Raw genomic sequence first — 23,055 nt, forward strand, 5'->3', positions numbered from 1 at the left:
AGGACTATTTATAAAAGTAGAGTTACAGTTCAAGTTTTTGGAAAATTTGCATCAGAATTTCACCATTGTAAACACCTTGAGTAAATGTGGACCAGAAGAGCTCTTTTCAGTTTACTGGGTTTATCCAAGACTGGTATATTTCTTAGGATTTTGTGGCTTTGGGTGAAAATACCTTCACTTTGATCTGCTCCAACAGCAAACAACAACAAAACACCCCATAAACCAAGATATCATTAGCTGGGCCTCTAGAAGCCTCAACTCCTGCTAAACTGACACCATGATTGCTCTTCAAAATCACCTGGAGGAGGTCTCCCTCATTGCTTTCAGCGAACACAATTCACTCTGCTTTGAAAGCTTCCCCAGCTCCTTTCATTTAACTCTGCCTTCACCTTTCTTTAAGGCTACCCCAAATCCCACACTGTACCCAGGACAATTCAAAGAAACTACCCCTGGCTACTGTGAATTGTGCTTTCAGAAAGCAACAAGCAGCCAGAGCACACGCAGCCCGGTGAACCTGCAGGGGGAGCTGGAGAATGAAATGATGGGATTTATGTTTCTAAGTGTTGGCCCTGGTTGAAGTGTAGAAATTAGAATGCAGAACTAAGGAGGATCCAGAACACAGGAGGAATGATATCACAGCTGAGCCCTGAACACATTGGTTGGGGAGGGGGAGGTGTGTCAGGAGCACCCACTCGGCAGAAAATCCAAATACAACCTTATAATCAACCATCTGCAGATTCAACTAATCTCAGGTGTGTAGTACTGCAGTATCTATTAATTGAAAAAAATCCACCTATCAGTTCAAACTCGTGTTGTTCAAGGGTCAACTGTACTTACATGGTACTAGAAGGTAAGGATGGGTGTTGAGGCTGAAAAGTTTGAGTTTTGAGGAAAGACCTTCAGAAGGCTCCTATTTAATGGCTTGAAGCAAGAGATGGGTCATTTCCTGAGAAGTGGGGCAGTGGAAAGGATCTCCAGGGTCTGAGATACTTTGAATTCACTGGGGGGCGAAGGAGGGCGGGGCAGGGGATGGGGCGGGCCCAGAAGCCCTCAGCAGCTTGAAGGCTTGAAAGTGTGATTATGCAGGATCGTGGAACAAAAGAACCATGATTAACTATCGATATCATTTGTGTCCTAATTCAGAAGGCTCCCTAGATACCAAGCACACACTAAGCATTTCTGTATAACTTAACCTCATACCAACCTCACAAAGGCAACCTTTCCAGAGGATGATTAGCATTTTACAGTCGAAAATCCCGTGGCTCAGAGAGGTTAAGGAACCCGACCAGGGTCGCCGAGGCAGAACGTAAGAGCCCTGTGTCCTACGGTATCTGGCTTCAGAGCCCCATTATTTACCCTCCTTAAAGGACAGCAGGACTTTAAAACAATTTCACTCACTTTTTAAGGGAGAAATTATAGATAAAGCTAGCAGTTGACGAACGTGAAGGAGCCTGAGAATCACTGAAATAAATTAACAAGCAAACCTAAGTGTTTACATTTCACTCTACAAGTTACGTTTTCAGTTCCGTAAATTAATAGTTTCACCGTAATGATAACCCACTTTTTGTCTGCAATTTCAAACCGGTTTTAACTATTACTGAGATTTTCTTTTTTTGATTGCTTGACCAATTTGCTAATGAAGCAAACACTAGGCCTCTCCTCCCAGCACCCACCCCCCCACCCCCGTTCCCGGCCCCGGGATGGGGAAAGGTGCCTGAGAGGCGCTTACAGTGATTTCTGCCTCTTCTCTCTCCGAAACTGTTTTGAGGAGCAAATAACTGAGTGCCTGAGAAAGCTCTAAAGACGCCTGTGAGTTTGCTCGGAGATGAAACGCTGAAAGCATCGCTCGAGGTCCGGCCTGCCCACAAATCAGCGATGCGCGCGCAGCCGGAAAAGCAGGACCAGGTGCGCACACGCGGAAGTGCCCGGAGACAAAATGGCGCCGCCGCCAGCGCGGGCTTTAAGCGCAAGTCGGCGGCCAGCTACGGTGGCCCTCGGGGGCCATTACAGTGTTAGGACCGCGACTTCGCTTGAGCGAAGGGGACGTCCGCCGAGAGACTAGAACAACCCTGACTGGGCGTGGGGCCGAAACATCGAGGACCGCTAGACGAGGGTGCTCCCAGCAGGCCACAGTCAGATGAGGGAAAAGAGCAATGCCATTCACTGAATTCATTCATTTATTCATGCACTCATGAGCACCGTCAAACTTCAGTTTGTTCTTGGAAGTGACCCCTTCCGCGATGCTGTAAGGGAAGTTCTGCTTCCGGAGGGAGGCTGGACTAAACGAGATTGTCCCCCCAACAGAATGATACCAATCACTTACTGAGAGCAAGGCTCTGTGCTAAGTGCTCTGGAAGGATGCCAGGATGGCCTCTTACCTACAATCCGGTGGTGACATGTATGGGCCACCTACCAGGCACAGAGCAGAGGCAAGTTCAATGCCGGTTGTGGGTAAATGAGGAGAGAACCGCCCTGGGAAAGAGGAGGTGCGACCCGACCACTTTGTTTTTATTACTGGGGGTAGAGGCTGAGGGTAGTGGGCAGAGGGGCTGGCCTGCAGTAGCCCTGGAGCTGTGTTCCCTTCTCCCACTTCCATTTCCTGTGGTCCTCACTGGTGTTAGGAGAGGTTGTCCTTCCCTTGCGCAAAGAACAGTAAAGATTTCTGCCTACTGGCCTCAGTGTGGGTCACAGACATTTCAACTCCTTCACAGAAACGAAAATACCTGGAGAATTGTTTGAAACCAACAAACATACAAAAAAATAATAATATGCATTCCACTATGGGGGAGATTGCACCCAACACTGTCTATCACACCTCGCAGGGTGTCATAACTGCCTCCCAGTAGGCTATACAGCTCTCTTTTAAGCCAGATGCTTCTGGGTAATGGGGCATGTATCAGTCTACTATTGCCACAATAAAGCTGTGTAACAAACTGCTCCAGAACTCAGAGGCAAAACACAATCATTTATTCTCACTCATGCATCTAGGAGTCAAGCTGGTGTGGGCTGGGTTCCCATGGGCTTGGCTCCAAGCTGCAGACTGGGTCCAGGTCACATTTCTATCACCTTCCTTGGACCAGTGGGCCTCTTGGGGTTCACTCTTCTCATGATGGTAGGAGCAAGAAAACAAACTCAACTGTACAAGTACAGTTTAAACCTTTGCTTGCATCACATCTGCCCACCTCCCATGGTCAGAGAAAATCCACATGGCCAAGCCCAACATGAATGAAGCAGCAAAGTACATTTCTCTCACATAGAAAAGGGAAGCATGTGTGAATATTTTAAGCAATAATCTAATTTGACACAAAGCACATGATTACACAGTGAACTCCACAGTTATGCGCCCACTGTCACACTTCCTTCATTGAAAATGTGTTCCCTGGTTAGAGAAGATGCTGTGTACTGCGGAGATGGACATAGCATTCTCTAAGTCCGCAGATGCCAGGGCGGCAGGCAGGGAGGGTACAGCCGCATGTGGACAACCACTCTACAGTTGACAGGCATATTGCTGCCTCCTCCAGGAGTTGAATGTAACCCACCAGCCACCAGCTGGACACCTGGTCCCCCCAAAGATTAGTGTCCTATCAGGTCCTCAAAGCTGGCTTCTGCTGTTGTCAGGCTGGGTCCTCCGCAGTGGTAGTCAGGCAGCCAGATCAGCCTTGATGAAGGGCAGCCCATGCCATTGAACCCATGCATAGCCTCCATCCTGTTACTACGGCGACTTTGTATATGGTTTCTTTGAACAAGCACTGGGGGTCTTGGGCTGGGGCGGGTGTGAGTGGGAAAGGCCAACATCCACAGTTTACAAAGACCTCCTCTATACTGAATGCCTTCTCCTGGGTATTTACACAGGGCAAGATATCTTCACATTCTGGGCCCATGCAGAAAAATTCATCCACATACTTCCCCACCAGACTGCCATCCCTAATCTCTAATCTTGTTCTTTCCAAGTCTCTGATCAACTGGGCAACCCTTTAGCCAGTGTCCATCAGTCCCTCAGGCCATCTCCACTCATGTAAGAAGTGGAAAACCAGTCATCCACTCAACGTTCTAGCATCTGAGATGATTTCCCTTCGCCACTGTCTTTTCAGAGCTGCACCCAAGTGAGGCTGTAATACAATAGCTGCTCACGTCTGGCTCATGCCAGCATATTATGCAGGCGTCACGGACCGGACACGGGTAAATCCCCTGAGTCTGTACGTGTGGGTTGAGGAGTGGTCGAAGCAGGTGTTACGGGAATCTGTCATTTTCAGGCCCAGTCCTGTAGACCCACTTTCCTCTTTACAGTGGAATGTTTCTGTGTACATCCAATTTTATGGATCAGGTGAAACTAAATTCATGAAGGGTAGTTCAGATGACTGTTAGTGCCACCTGACAGGTCCTGTGGCCTTCAGTTGAAGGTGCAGCCAGCCTGCAATGAGGGAGCTAGGGGAATATGTACCCCTACTTCACTCCATCCTTGCCAGTGCTCCCCATTGGCTGCATCTGACCAGAAGCCAGAGAGCCCACTGATGTGTCCACATAAGCCAGCCTCTGGGGGCTCAAAGCAGGATGAAGGGGAGAAATTCATTGGTTGGGCTGTGGTGTCAGCCTCTAGTATGGCCCCCAGTGACCTCCACCCCCTGGAATTCACCCCCCATGTAGTCCTCTCCCATATTATACTAGGGATGGTCTGTGTGACCAGTAACATATAGCGGAAATGATGAAATGTCATTCATTGGTTAGGTTATGAAAAGGCACTGCAGCTCGGGGTTTAGTTGTTGTGGCAGAGAGCTTCCTAAGATGGCCCCACGATCCCTGCCACCTGGTATTCGTGCCCTGGTATAAAACCCTTTGAGTGTAGGCTGGACCAAGTGACTCGAATCTAATGAACAGAATATGGCAAAAGTGATGGGATACAAAGGACCGTGGCTTCCATCTTGCCTGCATGTTCTCCTTCCTGCTCGCTTGCTCTGATGAAGCAAGCGGCCCACCGGAAAGGCCCACGTGGCAAGGAGCTGAGGGAGACCTCTGGCCAAGAGCCAGCGAAGAACTGAGGCCCTCAGTCCAACAGCCTGTGAGGAACTGAATCCTGCCGACACCCACAGGAGTGTGTGGGAAAGCATCACCCAGGTGAGATTTACAAATCTTAGCCTGTGCTCACTTCAGCAGCTCATATACTAAAAGTGGAAGGATACAGAGATTAGCATGGCCCCCATGCAAAGATGGCACACAAATGCGTGAAGCATTCTGTATTTTTGAGTAATCTTACATACAACTTTCAAATCAAACTGCTAAAAAAAAATCTTAAATTAGCCCCAGCTGACACCTCGATTGCAGTCTTTTGAGAGACGCAGAACCTGAGGTCCCACCTAGGCCTTGCCCAGATTCCTGGTGAGAAAACGACTGTTCCTTGGAGTTTGGGGGTACTCTATTATACAACATAGGCAACCAATACAGTCCCTCTCTCTCTCTCTCTCTCTCATATCACTTGCTTCTGTGGGAACTCAGCTGCCCCGTCACTGGCAGCCCTCTGGAGAGCCCACCTGACATGAAACCACAGCCTTCTGCCAAGAGCCATGTGTGCGCCTGGCAGCAGATCCTCACCTAGTCAAGGCATCAGGTGACTGCAGCCCCTGCCCACAGCTTGATTCCGGAGAGACCCTGTGTCAGAACCCCCGGCTCCGCTACTCCCGAATGCCTGACCCTCAGAAACTATGTGAGGTAATGAATTTGCCTTGCAGCAATAGATAACTAACACATGAGCAAAGAGAAACCATTCAGCAAAGAGGAAAAGGGGAAAGTCCATGAAACTGGGGGAAATATTCTTCAAGAAAAGTATCTGGTTCATATTTTTGATAGACTCGGAACCTATGCACAGAGTTATTTTTAGAGTTTCTTTCATAACAAGAGTTTGTTTTCCTTTGATTCAGGGACAAACTCTGGTATTCCACTAAGTTGAGAATGATGACGTTACCTACCCTTTACTTAGTACCTACGACTGCTGGGCAGTGAACTTAATCAACCTTCACAAATAGGGAAATTGAAGCTCAGACGGGTTAGCTCATTTATCCCACGGCACACAGCAAAAGGCAGAACCAGAATTCCAACCAGGTTTGAAGCCCTAGTTCTTTTCACAACGTTATCACGGCCTCCGTAATAGTGACTCTTGTAACTTAAAATAAAAACACACCCTATAGTCCGAGTGACAAATACAGAAATATTCATTCGTTCATTGAAGTTAGAAAGTTAAAACATCTTCATATTTCAAAGCAATTAGTGAATGGGAGACAGGACTACCCTTAGCTCCGTCCCTGACCCTTACCTCCACCCCCAGCTTGTGGCTGGAGCTCAATGTATTTGATGACGACGTTAATTCCACAAGCATTCCACTATCTGGGGATGTGGAACGCAATCCAGGATCCGGTTTCCGGAAGGGCCCTACTGTGCCCACAACGGGAGGTGGGGGGTGGCGCGGAACTGGAAGATTCAGCGGGAAAGTTGGGGAGACGCAGGCCGGGGGGATCGGGACTGCAGCGCCACCCGGATTTCAGGGAGCCAAGGAGTCCCAGGTGGTGCCCCCGGGAGCCCCCGGTGGTGCCCCCGGGAGCCCCCAGCTCACCAAGAGGGAGCGAGGGGAGCGGGGCGGAGCCACACCCGGAAGTTGCTTAGGCCCGGACCAAAGATGGCGGCTGCGGCGCCGCTCGCCCACGCTCCGTAACCTCCTGTAACCAATGGAGCCGCGACGCTCGGGTGACTTACTGCGACGACTTCTGCACGACATTATCTGATGCAACCAACCTCCGAGTTGAGGAAGCCGCAGGTGCACTTTGCGGGTGATAAGGCGGCGGCGTGTTGGAGGTGATGTCCTTGGAGGTGACCAGGGCGACCGCGGGGATGGTGCTAGGTGAGTGAGGCTCGGGGACCCCGGGGTGTGTAAGTGGCGCGGCGCGGCGCTCCTGCTTGGGGCAGCAGCCTTGTTCCGGCTGAATACAGCTCTTACCCTGGTGCCTGGCGCAGACTGGGCGCCCCGCCGCTGTTTACGTGAATGGTGGGAGGAAGGAGGGGCTAGGACCCACCCTGGGTCCGCGCTCGCCGAGCAGGCCCGGCTTCCCTAGAGCCCTGGGTGCCCCGGCTGGGGTGGCGGCCGCTCCCGGCCCGGGTGGCGGCCGCTCCCGGCCCGGCCCCACTGCGAGAAATCCCGTGATTCAGCTGAGACGTAGGCAGAGCGAGGCATGGCCAGACCTCAGGGCAGACCCCAAATATGTGATTCTTCCAAGTGACTGGCAGGAAAGGACTTAAGAATGCGAATTCTTTTTCACATATCCTCACTTATATTGAGATTTCCTGGGAGACCATCTGGTGCAGTAGGAAAAGGAAGAGATTTAGGAGACCTGGATTGATGTCTCTGCTCGCTTACTCCTTGTGAGGCCTTCAGTTTGTTTAACCTCAGCGCTTTGGTTTCCTTTAAAGACCAGAGCAAACCGGTATTTGATTTCTGTGCTCTAGCACCAGCATATCTGATTTATATATTTCATCCTCAGTACTTAAAGATGGGTATTGTTTTCCTCATTTTATAGGCTCAGAAACAAGCCCAGAAAGGTTAAGTGAATTCTCCAGGGTCACTCTGGCTTTTAAGGCACAACATCCAAGCTTCCAGTTTGGTCTGGCCAACTGAAAAGCCATTGCTTTGTTGTTGGGGATTCGAGTAGATAGAAGCAGTACCACAAATGAAAATGATCAAAGTTCCTTTTGAAAGCTAAATTTAACTAATCCCTTTTTATGGGATGGATGTCCTTGGATAGGGAGTGGGAAAATAATTATGATATAATTTCTTTCGGACCTTGATAATTTTTACCAATCAGATGCTTGTTCTGTTTACAAAGATAAAGAATGGATAAAGTAGCTGCAGTATGAGGTGACTGATAATTATTGGCCAAGTGAGTAACTTATTCTCTTTTTGTGAAACAGCAGAGCTGTATGTCTCAGACCGAGAGGGAAGTGATGCTACTGGTGATGGAACCAAGGAGAAACCTTTTAAAACAGGCCTTAAGGTAGTGCCTCTTTCTCATTAGGAAAACGACTTTGCATTTATTAATGACTCATGTCAGTTATTCTGTGACTTGTCAGGAGTTTTATTTAAAGCACTAGGTTTGAAGAGAACTTTCTGAAAAGGGCAAGTAAGGGGTATATACAGATATGTAGCTTTAAGGGTATTAGATGATCTACGTCTAAACTTTTTTTGGCCGCGCCTCAAGGCTTGTGGGATCTTTAGTTCTCCGACCAGGGATTGAACCTGGGCCCTTGTCAGCAAAAGCGCCGAGTCCTAACCACTGGACCGTCAGGGAATTCCTCTTGAACATTTTTTTTTTTTTTTTGGCGGTACGCGGGCCTCTCACTGCTGTGGCCTTTCCCGTTGCGGAGCACAGGCTCCTGACACGCAGGCTCAGCGGCCATGGCTCACGGGCCCAGCCGCTCCGCGGCATGTGGGATCCTCTTGGACCGGGGCACGAACCCGTGTCCCCTGCATCGGCAGGCGGACTCTCAACACTGTGCCACCAGGGAAGCCCTCCCCTTGAACATTTTTAATAGGTATCTTCTTTTCTTACCATACGGCATCGCATCTCGGAATTTTTCTCTCCAGTGAGTCCGTTGGCCAGTTTTTTAATTCTTGTAGAACTAAAAATCATCTTCCCGTAGTCATCTGAGTTTATGCTCACATTTCTTCCAAACTGACTCCTAAGAGTTCTCACGGTGAATTTACCACTCGAATCCAAATGTGATCTTGAGCCTTGAGACTCAAAGACCTGATTTATATCAGTACCAAGAACAGAGCAGACACTCATGAACTCAGGAGTCTGGAGCCTAAAGCCAGGATGCTAATTTAACAATATATTATTGTTTCTCAGGGTGTAGAATCCTCCTATGAGTTTAGCGTATTCTCTTTAAGCAGACTTACATGGAAAGCCAAATACAGTTCAGATGGGTTCTTCAAGAGCTTCGACTCAGCATTGAGTAGGTACCTGATGGCATTGGGTTACGGTGTGGGCCAAGAAGACATCCCTCTGCAAGTAGCCGTGGGCTTGCCTGTAGACTGGAATGGCTACAGCTGCTACATAAGGAAGTTGATTAAAGCCCTCTCCCAGGACAGCACCAGGAAGCGCACTGCCCTGACACTTCTTTCTGTGTATCTGTGTCTGGCCAATCCCCCTTCTTGTGAGCTTTGTTACAGTATTCATTTAGGTTATTATCAAGTGTTTCTGTCCTGGGACCATTCTCTCCTCTTTTAGCTCATACTCTGGTTATGTTTTGGTGTGTCAACCATGGATCTTAATTTTTTAACTCTTAGAGGGAAATCTTTCTCATTTTGGATTGTTGGGGTGATTCCTGTGGCTGCCCAGAACTGACAGTAGTGTTTAGATGAATGTTTGCAAAATGTTGCTGTTAGCCGAAGTGTGCCATTCTGATTTGGAGAATCACAGTTTGACTCTTTCAATATCACTGATTAACAAAGGAGGGATTGGTACAGACTGTCAGGTAGTAAATGAATTCTTAGTGATTTACAAACATCCTTACAAAGTCTAATTGTTAAAAGGAGGAACTGAACTCTCCTGGATGTTTCCAAAAGATCCAGGTTCCCTCCTCCTCTGTAGCAATAATTGAGTTGAGACTAGTGTTAAATCAAGATGAAAAGTATTTTTCAGGTTTGGAAACTAGATCTTAAGAAAAAGTCAGTTTTCATAAGCTTCAGATCTTACACGAGAGACAGTCATTCATTGCATTTCTTGGTTGATAACTTAGGAGAAAATTTGAAGGAATATTTGAAGCAGTTAATAAAACACTTATCTTTTACGTACTTTCAACTATCTATTTTTTTAAAAACGAATACAAACTATAAAATATTAAATGATAATATTGATGTCTGATATGTCCCAGTATTGGTGAAAAGAGGTACATACATTCTACACACAGGAATTTTTCCAATTAAATGAAACTTAGCCTTCTGTGTACCTAACCACTGTGCTCTTGAGAGAGTTTCAGAAATGACTTCCCTGGTTTCTTCGCGAGGATTAATCGTCTGGATGTGCCCTGCAGTTGGCCTTTGCCATCAGCTGTCTCTTCTGTTGTTGTCAGCGTACCTCCTGTCGGTCCCCAGGGCCACTTAAAATCTGTTGTTTCTAGTCCACATGGGAAACTATATACTATGTAACCGGACTTGCTAGAATTGTTTGGGAAAGGACGTTCTACCTTAAGCAGAATGTTCTTTGAATGTTCCACCATTCCTTCTGTCGACATTGACCTTTGGCTGGTGGGGTCTTATGCTTTCTTCTGGGCTCTCGATTATTTTCTAGGTGATCAAAGTTACCTCATAATTCAGGTGTTATTTTGATTTTAAACATTGTACAATGTTAAAGAAATGTCCTTTTTCCTTGTCCCTCCCTCCCCAAGGCTTTGATGACAGTTGGAAAAGAACCCTTTCCTACCATCTACGTAGATTCACAAAAAGAAAACGAGGTAGGGTGAACCCAAAGCTTTGCAGAATTAGATTTTGTGAAGAAACCGTCATTAGAATACAGTGGTCTTGAAAACATTAAATATCTGTTTATCCCTCCAGAGGTGGGATGTTATTTCTAAATCACAGATGAAGAACATTAGAAAACTGTGGCACAGAGAACAGATGAAGAGTGAATCCCGGGAAAAGAAAGAGGTGAGCAGTAGATTTGCTCTGTGAACGTTTTTCAAGTTGGGACACCAGAAGCCATGTTAACAAATTGCCTGGTTATTAAAACTAGGCAGAAGACAGTTTACGAAGAGAGAAGAACCTGGAAGAAGCAAAGAAGATTACCATTAAAAACGACCCAAGTCTTCCCGAGCCAAGTTGCGTAAGTGTGATGTGTATCATTTCAAATATCATGGACTCACGGGGTCAACCTATTATTTCTGTGTCTGAGGGGCATGCCACGTGCTTTGTTCCTTTGCACTGTTTGTCCCTTCTTTTCTTTCAAAAGGGAGAGAGCGCAATAATGTTTGAGAGTTATGAGGCTGGTCCTTGCGGGGCTCCTTTTTTGATAGAATTTAGTAATTGCGTGTTGAACGAATTCTGTCCCGACTAAAAGCTGGCAGCCCTGGCATCCAGGCGGGGCGGGCTGTGTGGGCTCAGACGAGTGATTTTACCCTCCCCTGGGTGTCAGTTTCCTCACAGTAAAAAGAAGAGGTTGAAATCCATGATTTCTTAAATAAAGAAAAAGTTTTTGAAATTTGATTATGTCTATATTCTTTCTAGACCAGAATGCTGGACTGTGAATGGACATGGTTAGAATTCGAACGGTTCTTACTGCTGCTGGATTGCCATTGTTTTCTTGCTTCCTCAGTGAGGAAGCTGTTTTCTTGGCCACACCCTGCAACCCCTTCCTCCCCTCCCCTCTCTCCTCCATCCCTCAGAGGAAAAGCCAGCCTCAGTAGCTTCCACCACCCAGGGTGGTGGGAGGGATGGTGAGGTCAGAGAGAGGGCTCTGCGTGGACTAGGCTTGTTGCTATTGTGAATTCATTGATTTTATATAACAGTATCTGAAGTTCTGATTGTTTCGCTGACAGTTTTGCACTAAGAGAAAGAAGACTTGGATTTTTTTTTTTTTTAACCCCTCCAGTGTGGTGAAATTTTTTGGCTCTGACCTGTAGTAGAGTGACTGTCAGAAGTTTTACACCACTTGTGAATTTTTAACACTTTTCTGCCATCTATCAAATATTCGTGACAAAGTCGGTATGTGATAAATGACATGCTGGGTCAAATGTTTTTTATTTTAACTTGACAGGTGAAGATTCGTGAATTAGAAGGATATAGAGGCCAAAGAGTAAAGGTATTTGGCTGGGTCCACAGGCTGCGTAGGCAAGGTAACTGGCATAGCTGTCCTTTTCTCTCTTTAATTTTCAATATCCCTGCTCTTAGATGATGAAGAACATTAAAAAAAAACCATTTACTTGGGGATATTTTTGTTTGAGAGTGCTAGCTTTTTAAAGGAAGTACTAATTTGTATCCTAACTTGGTTCTTATTTAATATGACAATTGAAAGTTTAAAAATTATTTAAATGGTACTTAACTGTAAGCAGTCACAGTGATCAGGAGGTATCCAGGAAATATTGTCTAATTTAATTGAATTCTTTAAGGAAAGCAGGGGGTATATTACCGGAAGTGCAGAACCAAATCTGAAACTTACTGATGGCAGTGATGTTGATTTTTATAATTAGTATGTTTGTACTTGGTCGTGATGTTTTGCTTTCTCTTTCTGCTTTTATTATTTTACTATATGTCTTTTATTGTAAGTGGTTGTCAAGTCCTTCGCAAAAAGAAAGGGGGCATAAAAAACCAAGAGTGCTTCTGTGCGGCAGTATATATCACCCCCCGCTGAATGCGCTTTGCTAGGTATTGCAGGGGACTCAACGGTGAATAAGACTTAATCCCTCGACTCACATGCTTACTGTCTTGCTTTCCCGTGATCGTGTGGGTCAGGAGGCTCACATAGGGTTTAAAAGTATGAAGGGTTTGAAACATGAAGAAGGCAAAATACTTTCCAGATACTGAGTAGTGATATTACTGGTGAACCCTTCAGAGGAATGGGGCCGTGTGGGAGGTTTGAACTTTCAACATTTAACCTTGGAGGTTCCTTTACATAAGAATAAGTTATGAGAAAGTGCTTCCAAGTGCCTCTCTAACAATCTAGCTAAACTTCTCTTTCCCGTTTTTTTAGGAAAGAATTTAATGTTTCTGGTGTTGCGGGATGGTACGGGTTATCTCCAGTGTGTCTTGTCAGATGATTTGGTAAATATTTTCATATTTACGATGAAAAGTCAGTTTTTTTCAATAGGTTACTTTATTGTTAGTTTTGGGAATCTTAGGGTCTATACTTATTTTAACTGTTATTGTGGGAAATTTCCAACATCTCAAAAATGGAACAGTAGGAAGAAACCTCACATGCTCATCACTCAGCTTCAGTAACATCTTAGTTGAGCTGCTGTAACTAAGTACCATAAACTGGGTGGCTTGTGAACAACAGAAGTTTATTCCTCATGGTTCTAGTGGCTGGAAGTGCATATCAGGGTGCCGGCGTGGTCAAGTTCTGGTGAGGGCCCTTTTCTGGGCTGCAGACTACCCACTTCCCGTTGTGTGCTCATCCTCACATAGCAGAGAGCAGAGAAGGGTTTCGACATATGAATTTGCAGCAGATACACGTTAAGTCCGTAACGAGTAATGATTAATATTTGGCCAGTTCTGGTTTACTGCTCCCCCCTTTTACCTCCCAGACATCATATTTCATATAAACATACTTGCATATGCATCACCAAGAACAAATATTTTTAATATAACCACACTACCATTATCACACACCCCCAAAATTAGCACAACTCCTGAATATCCAGCCAGATTCTCCCAATTGATTCATGATGTCTTTTTTACAGTTGGTTGGTTTGAATGAGGATCCAGACAAGATCTACATGTTGCATTTAGTTGATATGTCTCTGAAATCACTCTTAATCTATAACAGATCTCCCTTTTCATTCTCTTTTCTCCACCCCACTCCCCCTTGCCATTTATTGGAAAAAGTCTGGTCATTGGTCCTGTGGGACTTCTCACATTCTGGATTTGGTTGATTGCATCATAAGGTGTATTTTAACATGTTCCTCTATCCTTTGTATTTCTTACAAGCTGGAGGTTAGCTCTGGTCAGATTCAGGTTCTGCTGCTGCTTCTTGATATAACTACTTCATGGACAAAGCTGTATTCTTCCAATGACATCACATCATGAAGCACATAATTCTGATTGTCTTTATGATTAGTGCGTTCAGATGTTGATGGCCTGATCCCTCCTTTATAAAGTTTTCCATCACTTTTCTCCTAATGATTTTAGCCAGTATTGATTATCATAGTCTAAGTGAACTCCCTGTATTATTTTAATAGTCTAAATTTTAAAGAAAAAGAGAAACTTTCCAGATACTTTTGAGAGATATGGACTAGTGTTATTTATGCATGTGCATGTATGTATTTACATATATATGTGTGTATCTGTATATAGATGAGTGTTTGATGGCTGTCTTATTTTACTAGTTTTGGACGAGAGAACTTGTTTGTAAGTAATTCCCTTTGCTTTCTATATGGTAGACTATTTTAAATGTAAATGTGAGTAACTGAATTTGAACTTGATCTTCTTACAGTGTCAGTGTTACAATGGAGTAGTCTTGTCCACCGAGAGTAGTGTCGCAGTGTATGGAATGCTAAACCTTACCCCAAAGGGCAAGCAGGTGAGTGCGTCGAGTTCCTCACTAAGAGAAGAGTTGTGTACTTGTTTGTTTTCCAGTGTCTTTATTTGTATTGATACTTTTGGTATTTGGCATATAAATAGACAAATGTGATGTACTTGGTAAATTTAGAATGCCTTTTCCTGTCCTGGTGAGATATGTATACTGTACAGCTTGTGTGCTCTTGTAACGATCTCAGGGATTTTCAACCTAAGGAATCCCTGAATAAACTTCATGGGTGAGAACAATTTGCTGTGTGTGTGTGAATAATTTTTCAGCTAAGTGGAAATGAAAATTTAGTCTACCAAAAATTTTTCTGGAAAGAACAGTGATCTAAATCTGAAACTTTGGGGATTTCCCTGGTGGTCCAGTGGTCAGGACTCCTCGCTCCCAATGCAGGAGGCCCAGGTTCGATCCCTGGTTAGGGAACTAGATCCCGCATGCTGCAATGAAGACCCGGCGCAGCCGAATAAATATTTAATAAATAAAATAAATCTGAAACTTTTAAAATAGAATTTGAAAGCCTCTTTTTAAAAAAAGCTAGGCTTGATAGTCAGAGAGTTGTTTGTTCCCCAGCCAACAGGCATGTAACCTATACCAGTTAGAGTTACTTGTTGGTAATTATTGACCAAGTAGCAGTTGTGGTTATATTTGTTTGTTGGGAAAGAAAACAAACAAACGTGACATATCAACCACCAGAGGGAGCCCATAGTGTCCTCCTGTTAGACTAGAAATACTGATAAAAGAGAGTCTCCCAGAGTCTATGTGAGGAACCTATGTTAAGAGTGAATATCTGGTTCAAGTTTACTGAATTTTCCTTGAAAGTAATGTAATTGCAAAATGGAATGGTTTTTGTGATATTACTTGCTGTCCAGTGTTTGGTACCAAGATAGCTATATATTTCATACTGTGTGGCTTCTAAAATGTAATGCTTTCAATGGAATTATTAGGGAGAATTTGAATTTTTACTATATATATATATATATATATATATATATATGTGCCAAAGAGAAACACCTTTTAGTAAAACCTTTGTATTTAAGGAGTTTTTCAATGTGTGTATTATGTTACTTTTAAATTATTGGGCAAAGGCTAGAAAGATATACCAAAATGTTGACAATAGTTAGTGGTTACTCCAAGTCGTGGGATTATAGTTTATCTTATTTTCTGGTTTGTGCTTTTCTATTTTTTAAAAATTGTGTACGTGTGTTTAGTCTGAAAGAAATATTAAATAAATATAAAATTCAATTATCGGGTCTTCATTTTTAGAAGGGTAGGCTAATAATGATAAGGTTCTTAGAAATACGAGCTTACTAAAAACTTTTATATAAATTAGAATCTTTCCTACTGTGAATTTTCTGTTTCCTTCTCCCTCCCGACCCCTCATTAAAAAATGCAGGCTCCAGGGGGCCACGAGCTGAATTGCGACTTCTGGGAATTGATCGGGTTGGCCCCCGCTGGAGGTGCTGATAACTTAATCAACGAGGAGTCTGACGTTGACGTCCAGCTCAACAACAGACACATGATGATCCGGGGAGAAAACATGTCCAAAATCCTAAAAGCGCGTTCTGTGGTCACCAGGTGCTTTAGAGATCACTTCTTCGACAGGGGGTACTGCGAAGTAAGTACGCGTTCATCATCCTTTGCAAACAGTGCCTCTTGGCATTTTTGAACTTAAACAGTGGTGCTCACAGAAGGCCTTTATTTACTCCTTTCCGCCTGAATAGATCAGTCCTCCAACGTTAGTGCAAACACAAGTGGAAGGCGGTGCCACACTCTTCAAGCTGGACTATTTTGGGGAAGAGGCATATCTGACTCAGTCCTCTCAGCTGTACCTGGAGACGTGCATTCCAGCTCTGGGAGATGTTTTTTGTATCGCACAGTCATACAGGGCAGAACAATCCAGAACACGAAGGCACCTGGCTGAGTACATAATTGTCATTTTGTTTTTATTTAAAAAAAATTTTTTTTTTTTTAAGAAAATATGTTTAGAGAAGCAATCTTGATGTAGGTAAATGATGTCTGTGTAAAAACCTCTGATGTATTAAGAGGCTATATGAAGGGCAGTTGAATAAATTAATGGAAACTGTCTAAGAAGTTTTGCCTCTTAGGCCATAACTCACTAAGGTCTGTTCATTCACTTTGTCTTGATCCTTTATGTGTTGAGGAATAAACAAGAAATGACTATTAAGGTGGAAAGGAAGGCGGGTGGGCTAAAACTACTCTGGAGAGTTGGGAGTTGATTAGCAGGGCGGGAGTTTTCCCTTTCTGGACAGTTTCCCAGCATTAAAACCCTTGCTTAAGAGAAACTTTGTGAAAAGAAGAGAGGCTCTGAGCTACTCTCTTGTTCCTCAGATACACTCACGTGGAAGCAGAGTGCCCTTTCCTGACCTTTGAGGAGCTCCTGAACCGATTGGAGGACTTGGTCTGTGACGTGGTCGATAGAGTCTTGAAATCACCCGTAGCAAGCGTGGTGCATGACCTCAACCCGGTAGGTCTGCCATTGTGTGGAAACACAAAACTAGGATCCTGCTTCGGAAGGCAGTGAAGTCTTTTTTTTAGACTTTTAGGTTTTTTTCAATAGATTTTTTTTAGGTTTTTATAGATTAAATAGCTTTGAAATAAATGATTAATATATATATATAGGTATAATTGATATATAACGTTATATTAGTTTTAGGTGTACAGCATAGTAATTATATATATCTAAAACAATACAGAGTTATTAACTCTAGTTACCATGCTGTACATTACATCTTGTTAATGGAACTTAACCTATTTTATAACTGGAAGTTTATACTTTTGGACTCCCTTCACTCATTTCCAGACTAATTTTTTTTTTTTTTTTTGGCCGTGCCACGTGGCTTGCGTGTCTTAGTCCCCCAACCAGGGATGGAACCCAGGCCCTCAGCAGTCAAAGTGTGGAGTCTTAACCACTAGACCGCCAGGGAATTCACCACATTGTTTTTAAGTCTGAAATAACATTTTATAATAATGATAAATAGTGTTTCTTAAAATGGAAACGTTAGTGTGAATAGTTTCTTTATGTACACTGTATTTCTCCTTTCTGCTGTAGAACTTCAAGCCCCCCAAACGGCCTTTCAAACGGATGAACTATTCAGATGCTATTGTGTGGCTAAAAGAACACAATATAAAGAAAGAAGATGGAACTTTCTATGAATTTGGAGAGGTATGTATTCCTTTCTAGTCGTTGTTTCAAAGGTAGCCTTGTGCTTAAGTGGATTTCTACTTCCGGTTAATTAATGAGTAATGCAGATGGCATCTGCTGTTGTCAAATAAATGATAACGACGGACCCTCCTTCTTGGGGTTGTCTGAGGATCCATGGCTTAGTAGAGGTAGAGTAGACCTTAGAGCAGTGCCTTTTCTGTAGTGTTCAGTAAATATTAGCAAGTTTGTAGCCTTCCTTCACATCCCATCCTTTATCTCTTTCCTCTTCCATGATCACTCTGTGGTCTTGACTTACCAGCTCTAGCTATAATTCTCTAGACTGGCAGGATGCTTAAGAAAGTTATAAACTTTGAAATCACATGCAGAGTGTTGGTATGTGTATACATTTGTTTTGGTTTTCTAGAGAAACCATCTGGCTCTTTCAAAAAGGATTCCTCCCCCCAAAACAGTGAATTATAACTCCTTCACCTGGAGGCAATTCAAAGAAGAAAATCACCACTGATTAAAATGCAAAACCAAGAGAGGAGGCTTTGTTGGGGAAGGCGGCCCGGTGCCCCAGATACACTGAGCATGTCTGTCTTGCCCAGGACCACCCTCCCAGCATGTTTTGGGGGTATAGATTGTTAACATTATTCTAAGCCCTCTTCCCTGTGCATTTAACCACTCTTTACATAGTATTTGCAAATCTGTTTTACAGATGAAATGTGAGTAATAGCTGCTAACTAGAGTTTTCTTTCGTTTTTAGAAAGAATTTACAGAGGACAGACAGTGTACTGGGTCTATGTAAACTACTTTTATTGTATCATGAATTCAGTTGATGATGTATAATAACCAAATTCTGTGCTGAAAACCTGAGAACTGTTATCGCCCAGCACTCAGCAGAGTAGTGTGATTGAGTGGAAAGAGCACAAGCTTTGGAGTAAGAAGCCCCCCAGGTGGGCTTTGCTCCCACCTCTGTCCTTATTGCTGGTTAACTTAAGGCCAGCGACCCCGCTCTCTGGTTCCCTATCTCTGCCTTGGAGGTAACGTCCACCTTGCAAAGTTATGAGAACTTAATGAGCTAAATGCTTAGCAGGGCCGAGGTGCAGGAAGTCCTCCATGTGTGCCAGCGTTTCCTCTTTGTGTCAGTATCATCCCATACACATGAGGGCGCTAGAGTAGAGAAGAGGTCTTCAAACTTTTCGGAATGTGCAGTAGGACCCCTTTCCCCCAGTTCAATTGTATGCAGGACTCTAGTATGTAAAGCGGTTACAGGTGGAGAGACCAGAGCTCTCCCACTCACCTCCCGTTTCCTCTCTAGACTTTAGACGACGCAGGGCTCCAGGGATGAGAGCTTGAAAACAGCTGTGCCAGGTGATGGCTAAGCTCCCTCTCAGTTTCTTACATTAAACAAATCAATGAGTCTTGTCCAATTCTCTCAATCTGTTTTTACTGGGACAAGAGTTTTCAGTTTTAACTTGAATTTATGTGTGGTTTACTGAAGGATGTTTGAGAGGGAAGCAGATTAACTTGATTCATCATCATCTAACCTGTCTTGGCTAACTGCTCCAGGTGTGGTTACACTTACAAACTTGACACTGGTTATTTGTCTTATGACTGTGCCTTACTGCCACTGAAGGCATGCAGATTTATTGTAACAGGAAAGAAGCAGAGAGAACAGGAGAGTTTAAAGATTGGTGTTATTAATAACGTACTCTGTGTAGATCACTGAAGTTGTGGAGCATTCACTGATGATCTTATGCCTTGTGGGACTGAGTGGACTGCGTTTGCTTCAGACCTAGATAAAACTGGCCACTGGAAAAAAAAAAAAACTGAGCAGTATCTGGGAGGTTGTTTGTTTTGTGTGTGTGTTTTCGTTCCTCAAGCAATATGGCACAGATATACTGCAGGAGGAGACAGATCTATTTACAGTTCATTTTGCAGAAATTGTCCCTAACACCCACGTGGTTATGGGTTATGGGTGGGTGTGTATTCTGGACTCCGTTGCATGAATAAGATGAAGGGCTGCTACTGGGTCAAAGAGCTGCTTCTGTCTCGTTGCCTTTCGAGTTGTAAATGTTAATGAAGTCTTGTTTAACCTCAGGATATCCCAGAAGCTCCTGAGAGACTGATGACAGACACCATTAATGAGCCCATCTTGCTGTGTCGATTTCCTGTGGAGATCAAGTCCTTCTATATGCAGCGATGTCCCGAGGATTCCCGCCTTACCGAATCTGTCAGTTTGGGATTCAAATAGTATTAGAGATTTTGCTTTTTAAAGGGGCGGGCACTGCCACTGGAATAAGATACAGCTCACAGCAAATATTTCATTATAAATCTACAGTACTTAAAGAAGTGTTTTTTGTCCTCTGGGTTTAACCTATCTTGTTAAATTATAGAATTTGAATAATATCTGAATTATGCGTGATCATTGTGCTCCTTTAGTTATAGGAGCTTAATTATGATTTTCATTTAAACTCTAGAGCAAAGGCGTGACTGAGAGCCTAGTAGTAACCGCATTTTATTTACTCATTTTTGAAAGGTCGACGTGTTGATGCCCAATGTCGGTGAGATTGTGGGAGGCTCGATGCGTATCTGGGATAATGAAGAGATACTGGCAGGTTATAAAAGAGAAGGAATTGACCCCACTCCCTATTACTGGTACACAGATCAGGTAAAAAGAAATTTTGTTAATCACTTTAAATTTTCTTCACTGTAATAGTTCTGTATAAATTGAAACTTTTAAAAGGGAAGTATTCAGGGTGATACTTTGAAATTTGAATGAGCTATATTCAGTTTCATGGTTATAATAATGTGGCATGGGAATACTGCTAGTTTTGTCTTTGGCCAATAATATGTTAACTTAATTTGAAAACCTATTAACTCCTGGCCTTGCTTGTAGCTACTGAATTTTTTAAAATGTCATTAGATGCTACCAGTATCTAGTCTTTCATTTTCTTCTGATAAACAGAGACATTAACTTAATTTAAAAGTTTGAAATCTCTTCTTTCCAGGGTGGCAAATCCTTGGTTTATTTTTCATACCAAATTATTTTTTCACATGTGGTCCATGAAGGAGTATAGATTAAGGGTTGAATTCTTTTTATTGTTTTGTTTGTTGTTTTCAATTAATTTTTATTGGCGTATAGTCGCTTTACAATGTTGTGTTAGTTTCTGCTGTACAGCAAAGTGAATCAGCTGTAAGGGGTTGAATTCTTAACCACAATAAGCTGACTCATTTTACAGTAGAAAATTTTAACTATTTCATACAAAATTTATTTTTTTAATTTTCTTTTTTGGCCATGCTGTGCAGCTTGCGGGATCTTAGTTCCCCGACCAGGGACTGAACCTGGGGCCATGGCAGTGAATGCGCAGAGTCCTAACCACTGGACCGCCAGGGAGACTCTGGACAAAATTTTAAACTGAGCATTTATTCCTCTCTATCGCTCTCCCTCTCTCTCTCTCTCCCTTTTTAAACAGAGAAAATATGGCACATGTCCACATGGAGGCTATGGCCTGGGCTTGGAACGATTCTTAACCTGGATTCTGGATAGATACCACATCCGAGATGTATGCTTATACCCTCGATTTGTCCAGCGCTGCAAGCCATAACCGATTCCTCCTGGAGATTTAAGCAAAGAACACGGTTCATGGAAGGAACAGGCTGCCTCTTTAAAAAAAAATAAAACAGCCAAAATCTTCCCTTTTTTATTCCACTGGGGTATATCCATTTCTGTTTTCTCTTTTTGTTTTTTATTCCTGCTACCGTGAAAAGCAATCCAAATCATTTGAATATCAAGTGACATTGATGGTGTCACTTTAAGAAAAAAACCCATTACAAAGTTTGGGGGAAAATATGTGGCATGTAACTGCCGTCATGAGTATATTTCAGCATTTTATCCAATTTTAGGTTATAACCTTTGTGTCATATATACCACATACATGATTAGTTTTAACTTACAGTCTGAGACATTCCAGTAACTTAATCTTTCTGTCCTTATAATTGTAACTGGAATTCTTTAATTTATATCATTTTATTGTATCAGTGAGTGAAAACACACACCGTGGGGAAAAATTGACAATATGCTGTAGAAATCTGCTAGTATTAGAACAGAGTATAAATCAGCAGTAGATACAGGAATGAAATGAATAGTCTTTTGCCTCAGTTGTTAATCTTTTCTAAATCTGATAGCTGCTTATATAATTCTAAAGCATACGAATTTATTTGGAAGAATTTGTAAAAGTGGAGTGGCCTTAAACAGTTTGAAGTAAGAGCAAGTTTTTTGTTTTTGTTTTTTGGCACCTCAGTGAACAGCATTCTTCCTAGCATTAGTTCAAACTAAAGAGGCAGGGTGATCTTCACTCTTCCCTGGCAGCTCCTAAGTAATTAGGGCTTCCCTGGTGGCACAGTGGTTGAGTATCTGCCTGCCAATGCAGGGGACACGGGTTCGACCCCTGGTCCAGGAAGATCCCACATGCCGCAGAGCAACTAAGCCCATGTGCCACAACTACTGAGCCTGCACTCTGGAGCCCGTGAGCCACAACTACTGAAGCCCTCGTGCCTAGAGCCCGTGCTCTGCAGCAAGAGAAGCCACTGCAATGAGAAGCCCGCACCCTGCAACCAGAGAAAGCCCACGCGCAACAACGAAGACCCAATGCAGCCAAAAATAAGTTTATTTTTTAAAAGTAAATAAATAAGTTCCAAAAGTATTTGCAGCTGGAATCTTCATGACAGCCCTGCATGGCTGTTGGAGTCACCCCACACTGTGTCTTTAGGTCTAATCTATGCTAACTTATTAACTTGCAGGCTTATTGAATGGCTTCATTTCAGATTTGGTTAATTTTCCCCAAAAATGCATGTCATGTATCCTCAATGAGCTGTATTCCCAGCAATCAATAAATGGATACACGTAAAAACTCTTTGCTAACTTAATTTTTTTTAAGCTGATTGTCGCTGTTTCACATTAATTAGTTCATGCCTTTTGCATTTTTTAAATCTTTATTTTTCATGATTTGTATATGTGAAACTAGATATTCCTGAATTTGGTAGGTATTAGTAAAAGTACATGGTAATGAAAAGGAGTGGTTTTTAAAAATTAGATGTGGGTCCTAGTTACATCATTTTTATCATCCTTTTTGTATTAATTTTGGACACATTAGATTATATCTTATTTTGCAGTTAAGTAAAATGACAGATGGAAATGGGGCATTTGTAGTATATTTGGCCTCTATCTTTAAATGAAAAATACATGTAAGAATGGGAATGAGCTCTAACTGGATGCAACTAGGCAGTTCATTTGATCAGAATTTAGGTGACGAGGTTAGGCTCAGTTAGATTAGATTTTAATTGTATAAATGGGCTAAAAGTTTTAAATACTGAGGGAGAGCTGTGGGATTAGGTGGGGATAACGGAGTCAAGATTGTGGTGACGTCAAACCAAGAACCCGAGCAGCGCACCTCACGCACGTGGACTCACATTCCCTTTTCTCTGGTTGTCCCTGTAATCTAAGCGTCACAAGCCCATCCCATATCCCTGCCAAGTGTCCACCTCACAGACACCCGGTTCTGAGTTCCTGCTCTCGTGGGACTCATCTCACGGCCCTTTCCTGCCTGAAAC

At 43.2% G+C, this 23,055-nt stretch overlaps 1 protein-coding gene, 1 long non-coding RNA gene and 1 other non-coding gene across 5 annotated transcripts in view; 2 read left to right on the forward strand and 1 right to left on the reverse strand.

Moving 5' to 3' along the window:
• The window catches only part of LOC117200750 (uncharacterized), a 52,205-nt gene extending 45,621 nt beyond the window's left edge, over positions 1-6,584 (reverse strand). The window contains exons 1-2 of the long non-coding RNA XR_007471914.1: positions 6,305-6,584; positions 1,730-5,159 (exon numbers count right to left, since the gene is read on the reverse strand). This is a non-coding gene — a long non-coding RNA (uncharacterized LOC117200750). The remainder of the gene's footprint in view (positions 1-1,729; positions 5,160-6,304) is intronic.
• Positions 5,136-5,239, forward strand: LOC117200803 (U6 spliceosomal RNA). Its single transcript, XR_004482496.1, has one exon. It is a non-coding gene; the product is annotated as a U6 spliceosomal RNA (small nuclear RNA).
• Positions 6,585-6,726: 142 nt separating the features above from the next.
• NARS1 (asparaginyl-tRNA synthetase 1) lies at positions 6,727-22,355 on the forward strand. 3 transcript variants are annotated; one of them, XM_004268043.4, is made up of 15 exons: positions 6,728-6,886; positions 7,951-8,033; positions 10,429-10,494; positions 10,595-10,687; positions 10,773-10,862; positions 11,793-11,871; positions 12,726-12,796; positions 14,187-14,273; positions 15,670-15,891; positions 15,998-16,197; positions 16,626-16,761; positions 17,347-17,460; positions 19,544-19,675; positions 19,982-20,113; positions 20,919-22,355. In XM_004268043.4, exons 1-15 carry the CDS (start codon positions 6,844-6,846, stop codon positions 21,048-21,050), a joined length of 1,680 nt encoding a protein of 559 aa, XP_004268091.1. In that variant the 5' UTR covers positions 6,728-6,843; the 3' UTR covers positions 21,051-22,355. The 3 variants fall into 3 exon arrangements, with proteins under 3 accessions (XP_033280807.1, XP_004268091.1, XP_033280805.1); XM_033424914.2 differs by having other exon boundaries at positions 6,735-6,886; positions 7,954-8,033; XM_033424916.2 differs by lacking the exons at positions 19,982-20,113; positions 20,919-22,355 and adding an exon at positions 18,761-18,813 and having other exon boundaries at positions 6,727-6,886; positions 19,544-19,677.
• Positions 22,356-23,055: the final 700 nt, after the last annotated feature.

The sequence above is a fragment of the Orcinus orca genome, chromosome 15 (assembly GCF_937001465.1).
Source record: "Orcinus orca chromosome 15, mOrcOrc1.1, whole genome shotgun sequence".
Taxonomy (NCBI): domain Eukaryota; kingdom Metazoa; phylum Chordata; class Mammalia; order Artiodactyla; family Delphinidae; genus Orcinus; species Orcinus orca.